The 10,420-nt window shown below is 30.9% G+C and overlaps 1 protein-coding gene across 1 annotated transcript in view; it reads right to left on the bottom strand.

The window, feature by feature from the left end:
- Nucleotides 1-9,903, bottom strand: part of LOC119831402 (glutamate synthase [NADH], amyloplastic) — a 44,376-nt gene extending 34,473 nt beyond the window's left edge. Inside the window, exons 1-3 of the mRNA XM_038354729.1 lie at nt 9,693-9,903; nt 7,092-7,201; nt 6,360-6,490 (exon numbers count right to left, since the gene is read on the bottom strand). Coding sequence (XP_038210657.1) covers nt 6,360-6,490; nt 7,092-7,199 — 239 coding nt within the window. The 5' untranslated portion in view covers nt 7,200-7,201; nt 9,693-9,903. The remainder of the gene's footprint in view (nt 1-6,359; nt 6,491-7,091; nt 7,202-9,692) is intronic.
- Between the last annotated feature and the right edge of the window lie 517 nt (nt 9,904-10,420).

Genomic DNA, 10,420 nt, shown 5'->3' with positions numbered 1-10,420 from the left:
ACACTAAGAGATAAAAACCCTGATTTTAGTTTCATTAACCTACATCATATTATGTCGGTCACGACGCCTTATCTACTTTAATACAGATTATGAAGATTTCTCTTATTGACAGATAATTTTTGTATTATGCATAGAAGAAGCTTACGGATACCGTTTGCTTTAATATTATAATAAATATAAACAGATTACGTTATACACGTTTAAGATATTAGCGCAACAATCTTGTTAATTACCGAAGATAATGAGAACACTACGTTGCGACAACGCTAAAGGTATACACTATATCTATATATGACAAATAATATGACTATTTTGGGTTGTTTCACTTGCTTTATTATGCTTTATTAGAATTTTAGAAAAACCAATCATAAATCATTATTTTAATATATATAAATTACGTGTCACATTGTGGGTCCGCGAGGGACTTCTAAACTACTCAACCAATTTAAATGAAATTTGCACACCATGTGCATTTTGATCCAACTTAAAAGATATGATGGTTTATATTATTTCAATTACGATATATGACAACCCGGGCGGAGCCGGGGCGGTAGCTAGAATAGTATAAAGCCAAGACGCTTCCCGCGTCTGTCTGCCTATGTATGTACGTATGCTAAGATCTTTTAAACTACACAACGGATTTTGATGGGGTTTTTTGTAAGAATATGTAGAGTGATTGAAGGGGAAGGTTTATAAGTATAACATATAATAAACTATTACGCGTGCGAAGCCGCGGGCAAAAGGTAGTGCAGAATATTAATAGGTATATAAATAATATATAAATAATACATATATAAATAAATATGCTCTCGAGATTCAAGCTGTTATAGAGTCGAGGTCGTTCTTTTTTTCTATAGGACGATAAAATTAAATCTCTTATTTGTAACTGTAATCTATATGATTTAAATTGTGTACTTAACTTTTAAATACAAAAAGCGGTCAAGTGCGAGTCAGACTCGCGACTCGTAAGGATACGTACTCATAAGTTAAATACCAACTGTAAAAACGCGGGTTTAGGTTTGGGAACAGAAATCTAAAATGCAAACATTTTAAGAAACTGCCTGGAATTACTTTGTACTGATTTTATTTCAACTTTAGTATTTAATATCACGTTATAATAACATAATATACAAAGGCGGCCTTGAGAGAGTTAATCACAAGTCATTAAAAGCAATATCAAGTCAATATACAATAAAGATAAATATTTATGAGTAGATAGATCTATGACAATTATTTAATTATGATAAGATAAATTTACATGTGCGTTGCATGTGCACCTAGCAAGGAAGCAATATCAGTTTTCCATAGAAATGTAAATATTTCTATCTAATAACTAACTTGTTAAAATTTAAGTGTTTTCTATAGTTCAGGAAATATTCCTAACTTGCATATTATTGAATTTACACATCCTTTGCTTGTACCTACTTATTATTCTGTGTTTTAGTGTATAATTCAGAATTGGAAATGTGGCATACATTTCTAATTCTGAATTAATACCAGTAATATTCAGTAACACAATTGTATATACAATTTTATAAAACTGTAGGACGCTAAAGGGCTCGTCGTCAAGTCAACTGGTAGATGGGATGAATTAAGACCCTATTGGGAAAATTTTGATTTTTTTAAGGCTGAACGACTTAAATTTAAGTATGTAATTACTCTTTTGACAGAAAAAGCGAAATTTGCCAAGAACGATAGGATTAAATAATATATGTCAACCTGCTTCCCTTCCCTATTTCATCCCTATTTTTATACAATATTAACAATTTTGATCGAAATCTGGTATACATGTAATTTTAATCGAAATCTGGTATACATACAAGTGTAAAAATAAATTATTACCACATAAACTGGAAATCAAAAGGGCGATCGAAATTTCATTCCACTTCAAGTCTCGAAAGTCGTTTTAGTTCATGTTAACTTTCGTAATGACACAAAAATTTCGTGTGTCTTAATCAATTTCGTTTTATTCTTATATTTTTAGTTATTATATCTTATATATGTTATAGTTATTCATCTTCATCCGTGTGGACCAAAATAAATTTTCATGGTAGAAACTTTTAACCCTATTTTATCCCCTTGGGGTTTGAATTTATCAAAATCCTTTCTTAGCGGATGCCTACATCATAGTGGCTATATATACAGAATTTCAGCCCAATCGTTCCAGTAGTTTGGTCTGTATGTTTATAGTTCAGTCAGTTAGTCACCTTTGCGTTTTATATATTGAAAGATGTGTTGATGATAAATGATCAATTAATTATAATTAATGTGCCACATTCTATTCTTGGCTGTGTTCCGACGCAATAACTGGGAATTGAAATACGTCTATGGGAAGATTCTATAAACGAATTTTCTTAAATTATGTACCATACTAAAAATATAATGTTTTTTTAATTAAAAAAATATAATTGTATGTATTCATACTGGCAACCCATAAACGTTCTAATTCTTGGAACAAAAAAAAAAAAGCATTAAAAATATTACATTGATGCATGTTTTGCATATTATTTAGACATGGCACATAACAATATGGCCGAGACAATCCGAACGTTGCTAAAAGCAGTTTTTCTTATCGTGACCCATTTTCTTTGAGCTACACTATTATACATTATCGTTACATAGTTTGCGGTGTCATTTAACACGATCTCATGACTGTTCACCTTGAACGGTAGTAATTAGTACTAAAATGACGTCGTAGCCACAGAATATCGGTTTTCACTACATCTTATAAACGTTTTCAAGTTCACAGTGTAATAATAGGTAATTGGGTATATGTTGAAATGTATGTTATGGAAATTTGTTATGTCATAGTTGGTTTCAATAACATCATTAAGGATAAATTAAACCGATACGTTACCTCAATTTTATTTGATATTATTGATGCGAAAGTTGTTATTCTTATAAAAAAGTTTTAAATTTTCGTATTCTCATATCCGTAGTTTTTTCAATAGATCTGTAGGATCAAATCTTTTATTACATCTTAATATATATATAAATCTCGTGTCACAATGTTTGTCCTCAATGGACTCCTAAACCACTTAACCGATTATAATAAAATTCGCACATCATGTGCAGTTCGATCCAACTTGAGAGATAGGATAGTTTAAATAATTTTAATTACGATAAATGACAACCCGGGCGGAGCCGGGGCGTGCAGCTAGTAATAATATACAAACAAAATTTCAATGGTCAAGGAACAAATTATTTATTAAATTTGTTAACAATTAATAAATACCATTTCGAATTACGTTATACGAATATAAATAAAAAACAAGAAATCAAATATCTTGTTCTATAATAAAAAAAAAAACATTAAAAAGGTTTATTGACATTGAGGTATTTGACCTGTTCGTGAATAGTTTTAAGATGAATGATATTAAAATTTTATGCACAAAAAAATAAAAGATTATTTTTCTGCGTTCATTTTATTATTGTCCTATTATAAAATAGAGAAATTCCAGCAAATACAGCTGATAATACTATGTACCTAGGTATGTACGAGTAGACATATTTTGTCCTTGTAAAGAAGCATCATTAGAAGAAGTAAATTACATAAGCACGACATGATAATTTTCATATGCATACATGTATACATCTAAGTCTAGAACCCATAGTTTGCGTACAGTTAACAGTATAAGTTGTAAGTAATGCACGATTTCAGGCACTATTTTTATTTGTATCATAAGTCAAATGTTAAAATAACAGGTAATTCAATAGATATAATAAATGGCACGACAGCTATATCTAATTTAAAATTTTGTATGTGAATAGATTATGTAACTAAAAAGTATGCTCCCATTTGTCTGTATATTGTTGAAAGACTCAAACTATGTTGTATTGAACCGTTGAATTTTATATTTAACCGTACTTCTTATAATGAAAAGTAATTCATGCATGACTGTGACACTGGCAATTGTATCGGTATATATAGTATCACATATATATATATATATATATATATATATATATATATATATATATATATATATATATATATATATATATATATATATATATATATATATATATATATATATATATATATATATATATAATTTAGCAATTAGATCGCATCATTACTGTAATGCAGATCTTATATTGTTACACAGGTTACACGTAGAATAAAACTATCACACTAATATTATAAATGTGGCAGTTCGTTTGTCGGATGTTTGTCCGTCAATCACGCTGTTTATATAAATAAACAACGTGATAAAAAAATAACGATTATAATAGATAACAAGCTTTGAGATCAAGAATTATTCCAATAACATTTTAAACCAACATCTGTTGCAAGTATATAATCAGATTGAAACAGAGTGAATTCTTAGTTACAACAAGAAGCAATTTTACAAAAATAACAAATACACAAAATTATCCAATCACAGGACAGCACTCGCAATCAGTCACGCGAACAAAAAACAAATCAATGCCCCATATAGCCTGTAATTTCAGCGAATGAAAGTGTACTGTAGTTAAATTGGTGACCCAATGCAACAAGTAGATAATAGATCTGAATAGGCCGTGATTGCGACCAACTACGCAGTTGACAGACTTGTCGTTTATTTATTATTATTGTTTTCGCATTCAGTTTCCTTTAATTCCGTGGAGATATCATTGTATATTACGTACCCACATAACATACAGTGTCTGACATCTTATTAATAGCCGAGTATGAATTTTAATTAAAACTTAAGCAGTTCGATTTTCCGCATGATTATCAAATTAATAATCCTGTTTCATTTTCATACCTACGTATAAATATATAAATGAAATGGAATAACTCTAAGAATAAAAACCTCTATAAAATACGTTGTCGCAAATTCTCATACGGATTTAATTTAAAAACATCCACGCAATTTGCGAAGGCTGTATAGTGGTTTTCTAATTTTATAATTATCGAACGAACGCAGCTGATAAGATAACGCGTGATAAGCGTCATTGGATAGAAAATTCCTATGCGATTATCCGAGTTAAGATTTTTTACGAACTAATTAAACTTTCGCAATAAGCTAATCATTGCTTACTTAACATAATCAATACTAACATCAAAAGAGAGTTAGCTTGTTAATTTTGTAAGCTACGAGGTAGAGGTAATGTCAGGAATAAAACAAAAGTTTTTCATTAAAAAAAAATTAACATTTATGAAGGACTAGCTGCGCCCCGCGGTATCACCCGCGTAAGTCCGTATCCCGTAGGAATATCGGGATAAAAAGTTGCCTATATGTTATTCCAGTTGTCCAGCTGTCGACGTACCAAATTTCATTGCAATCGGTTCAGTATTTTGTGCGTGAATGAGCAACAAACACACACACATCCTTACAAAGTTTCGCATTTATAGTATTAGTAGGAGGGGGATAGTAGGAAGTAGGATAGTAGGAAAGGATTAGTAGGAAGTAGGAAGGATTCAGAATTCGTTCACAATACCCTTTAATTCCATGCCAATATACCTACTGTTTGAAACCGACTCATGTAAATCTACAGTCTAGGTATTATGCTAAATACTAAATTGTTCACTGCTATGCTCCAGTTACACGAGTTGCTATAGATTTCCTGTCAAGCCAGGGTTGGCAGCGTGCCAAACGAATTTAGGGTCCAATCGGTTCTGGCATTATGCCAAGTGAAACTTTTGTTCGATTTTACTCTTATAAGTTAGCGTGTGTCGTAACGTGTTAGACAATACTTATATTGATTTTGCTAAACAGGAAAGATTGGACAAGTTCAACGCAACGACGGATGAGACTGTTCTTGGAAGTTTTATGTATGTATTTAACGTTCCATTGTTGTATTTAGAGTTATGCTATGATTATTATATGATATGCGCTAGAGCTCTTGTATATAACGAAATACAAAAAATAATTTCAATAATTAAAAAAATATTTGATTTCTTAAATACTCGGAAAATTTTATTACGTTAATATTTTATTCAAACTGAAAACTCTATAAAGACTTAGTATGAAGAATCCGTGGAAAGTAGAAGCAACGGCAAAGTAAGAACTCTAGGATAGAGCGATAGAACTTAGAAGCCTTTGCTCTGGGCCGGAACAATGAAAACATTCGGCATAACAGAATATGAAATAAAATTTGCCATTTAATGTTTCAAAAAATGTAAAGAATAAGAAAGGATTTGAAGTAAAATAGTTTCACATAAAATCAGATTTACTGTAGTGAATCTGATTTTATATAACATATTTCATTGATTTTAATTTTTAAGGTAAGTTTAAAAATATGCACATACTTATGTATTCAATATAAGAAAAGGATTAGAAATCCCGTGTCTCTATAGTGAAAACCCGAAAGTACCAAAAACCGTCGCACTACCCTGAACAATATAAGACAAGTATCTAGTCATATCTTACCTCAACTGAGCACAATAGAACTGATGCGGAATTGCAGTTAGAACACCGGCGCCGTCGCCAGTATCGTTGTCGCATGCGCAGGCGCCGCGGTGCTCCATACGTTTGGCGAGCACTTCAGCATCGCGGACGATCTTAGAACAAACATTTTAAATTATTCCAGAAACCGTATATGTAACGCTTTAGCAGCAATAATAGATGCGATCCCTACGATCCAACTAAGAATAGGATCGAGTTTGCGCCATGTCATTATAAACAAATTAACAATAATCTAAGATAAGCATTAAAGTTTTTAAATGTAACATAAGTCAGGCAACACAAAAGAAAACGCAATTTTTCATATTCTTATTGGAATCGTATTGTTAATTATCTAAAGTACATTCAATAAACCACGTTTTCCTTTTATTTAATGTAATTTATGAAAGGAAAACGAATTAAGGAAAAAACAGGGCATAAACATTTAAGATTTCATAAGAATTGTTGTGATACGAGTGCTTTTAATATAAATAAACAATGGAATCATTAATATTAAATTACACAAAGGTATATTCAAAACACATTAAAATTAACTAGGTTAGTAAGAAACCAGCTGATTAGTCTCATTATTTAAAAAAAACTGATGTTTATCGATTCTAAAATTGTCTTAGACGACACAATTTCAAATCAGGTCGCAAGTTAGATAGACACAGATTAAAAAAGAATTTTTTTTAAACATATATTATAAGCTAAACTTACTTTATGAGTACGTTTTCCGTCGATAGCAACAACAAAACCAACTCCACAGGCCTCGTGCTCGTTCTGAGGGTCGTACAAGCCTTGCTTGGGCGGCCCTTCCCACTCCATACCTAGGGAAATATTTTGTCAATTATTCCAGAAACTTCTAAACTAAGTAAGATAGACTGCACGTGAATACAGTTCGTACTAGACATATACTTTCAAAACATTAGAATTCTTGATCAAAATATTATTTCTGTTATTATTTAATTATCAGCCACTGTAATTGAAATTTTCATTTAGTATCTACCCCAAGGTCAATAGATACTGGAACGTGATAGGTTCTCTGAAAACTGCGTGGGTTCAGACAAGATCAATATCTAGAATCAACAAGATAAGTATCTAATTAATATAATTAACACCTGATAACGCTATTTCTGTTCCACGCTTCTTTCTCATAAAACTTTTCTGCATTTTGCGATTTATAACACGTTACATACAACATTAAGAGATGGGGTGATGCCAAAGAATGTTGAGTAACATAGTAAGTGTTGCAAGTTCCAAACAAGGAATAATCCGGTTTTCACCAGCAATGGGATTGTTTCTCGAAACTTCCATGGAATTTTCTCAAGAATTTTGTTAAATAATGAAGCAGTCAAAAGGTATTTTTTCTTATATTTACGACGCAAAACATAAATTGTTATAACCTTAACCTTAAAGGTCATTCAAAACTTATATTTAGATCTATTTAGATCAATTTTCATCACATTCACAACTTATATACATTTTAGGTTTAAAAATGTAAACCATTCATGGCGTCGTAATACCTTTATAGCTACATATTTCACCTTGTCCTAGAATAGTTATATTAGTTCAATAACAAGAGCGAATTGCGCAACACTTCGTAGTGACTATAGACGCCGCCCAGACATAATACTGATAATGCTAAACCACCTGTAAAAATTATATATAAACAATGTAATATTTGAGACTTTGTTTCAAATATGTGAAATAGATTACTTATATAAAAAAAATCGGTTAAATGCGAGTTGGACTCGCGATATGACAGGTTCTATATAGCTATAATAATATATCAATAAAAAAAATGAAAATAATAAGAGCAAATGCAATAAAACAATCACCAAACCTACTGTACGTGCAACTTGTATGACTGTACCAATCCAAAAATAAGTTTTAATTCTTCATATGAATGACTCTTAAATATAAAATGTAAAAAAGCAAAATAATAAATAAGTTTTTGTAGTTATTATGTTTAACAGGAATTGTATAATAGTCATCTCGCTAAAAGTTATGTCTGGCAGGCTATCAAGTTTAGAGATTGGGATGCCGAAGGGTATAGGAAGTGCAATAAACAACAGCACCAAGGTACACAAATTGAAGATTATGAAATAAAAAAAAGAACTTGAAATTGATATAAAAAAAATGTAAGGGTTTATTTTCATAAATGACATTATTATTTCCATTGTTATAAAGTTTTTACTATTTTACTGTTGTATATTATTATTATTTTTTGTTATAACATGTAGATTGGAAAATTTTAAGGATAAAATTCTCAAAAATAAATTACTATTAATAAATGATTAATTTTATATTTTAGTTGTAATTAAGTGAAATAATGAAATATTTAATAGAGCTTATAAGTGGATCTTTTATGAATTAGGGCAAATTATCATTTACAATTATTAACTGAATTTGAGTTCAAGAGTTGTTTATGAAAGAAGTATATTATTTATCTAACTAAGACTTTAACTTGTAAGAGTGGGCAATATTCCTCGGATGGTAAGCTATTGTACACCACTGTACATCCTTTGTTGGTCGCTCACTGAGAATATTTACTATATCATCTGATCTGATCTTCTGTACAGTAGTGGTTCTTTCCTTCCTTCCCCAGTTCGAATTGGTTTAATTTCCAACTGACAACGAAACTTGTCTAACACTTTAACACAAAAAAAATTACTTAAGATAAAAGTCCAATATTTAATTTTGTTTTATTTTTGAGTTTAATTATTTCATGGACATATATAAAATGAAATAAATACGAATAGTTTTATAGTCACAGAATAACATAAGAATCCAGCGAAACAGTCATAAATACAGTTCACATATACTAACTCTTAATATAAAGCCTAAATCATAAGAAAGTAGTGTTAAATTACTAAGAACTTCAAAAACTGCAATAAATTACAGTATAGGATGAAAAAATGTAAAGCACCTATAAAAACAAAAATATTCTTGTAATTTTCAAAAGGGCTACATGGCAAGGCAATGTGTTGAACGTAAATATTAGCTAAATACGCGTATCTAATGGCATGTCAATCTGTAATAAACAGTTATTATTACAGACCGGAGGGCTACATCTCTGAAGTCTGACGTAAGAGAATAATTAATTATACAATAGGTAACGATTTATGTGATCGATTCTAGATAATTGATATTCAATTGTTTATTTTATTATGTACTTTCAATATGCATTTACAATTTCAAACTTTCACCACGTATGCACTTCACACGTGGACGAAAGGCTAAGAAAAGACCTAAGCCCGAAGCCGGCGCTCCAGCGCTTTCATATTATAGGTTTCATAGATGTACTGTATATCTTACCTCGTAAATAAATTCAAATAATCTAAAAAACTATGCACGGTTCCGGCACTTAGTTTGATTCGCACTTTCACAGATCGAGACTGTACAAAATGAAAATATAGAAGCAATAAATTGCAATATTATCTAGAACGCAAAAAAGCCGGCGAGCAGTTATAGTGACCCCTACAGTCGACTACAACAGCCGGTGTTGCGCGATTGACTGATGACTGATGAGCAGTGAGCTGCTCCGACCTCCGAGACCGAAAGATCACTGAACAGGATTGGCGAATGACGATTGGTAAGTGTGTACGACTCATTTGATGACAAAGACTGTCACAATATAATAATGTCATAATTGCTTTCTTGCATATTGATACTCTTGCGTGAAACAATTAAACAAACTTATACCCATAATGAAGAGATATTTTCGATGACCCTTGACTCTGGGGCATTTGAACGTTAAATAAGTGGCAACATTATTTCACGCGCTGACAGAGCCGCGTCTATGTGGCGTTTACTCTACTGACTTTTATTCTTTTCTGTGACACTGGAAATATTTCATTTCAGTAGGATCGGGAGTGGCATTTAAAAAGAAGAAGAAAAACTTCAGAATTAATAAATAAGGTTTCCGATATGGACTTATATTACGATGAATTATATGTAACAAAGTCTAGGTAATGCTACGGCAATAAACATGAATAATTACTGGACAATAATAAAAAGGTTATTAAATTCAATTAATGTTTTTA

Source organism: Zerene cesonia, chromosome 13 (assembly GCF_012273895.1).
Source record: "Zerene cesonia ecotype Mississippi chromosome 13, Zerene_cesonia_1.1, whole genome shotgun sequence".
Taxonomy (NCBI): Eukaryota; Metazoa; Arthropoda; class Insecta; order Lepidoptera; family Pieridae; genus Zerene; species Zerene cesonia.
Note: the sequence above shows the minus strand (reverse complement) of the source record. Positions and strands in the feature narration are given on the sequence as shown.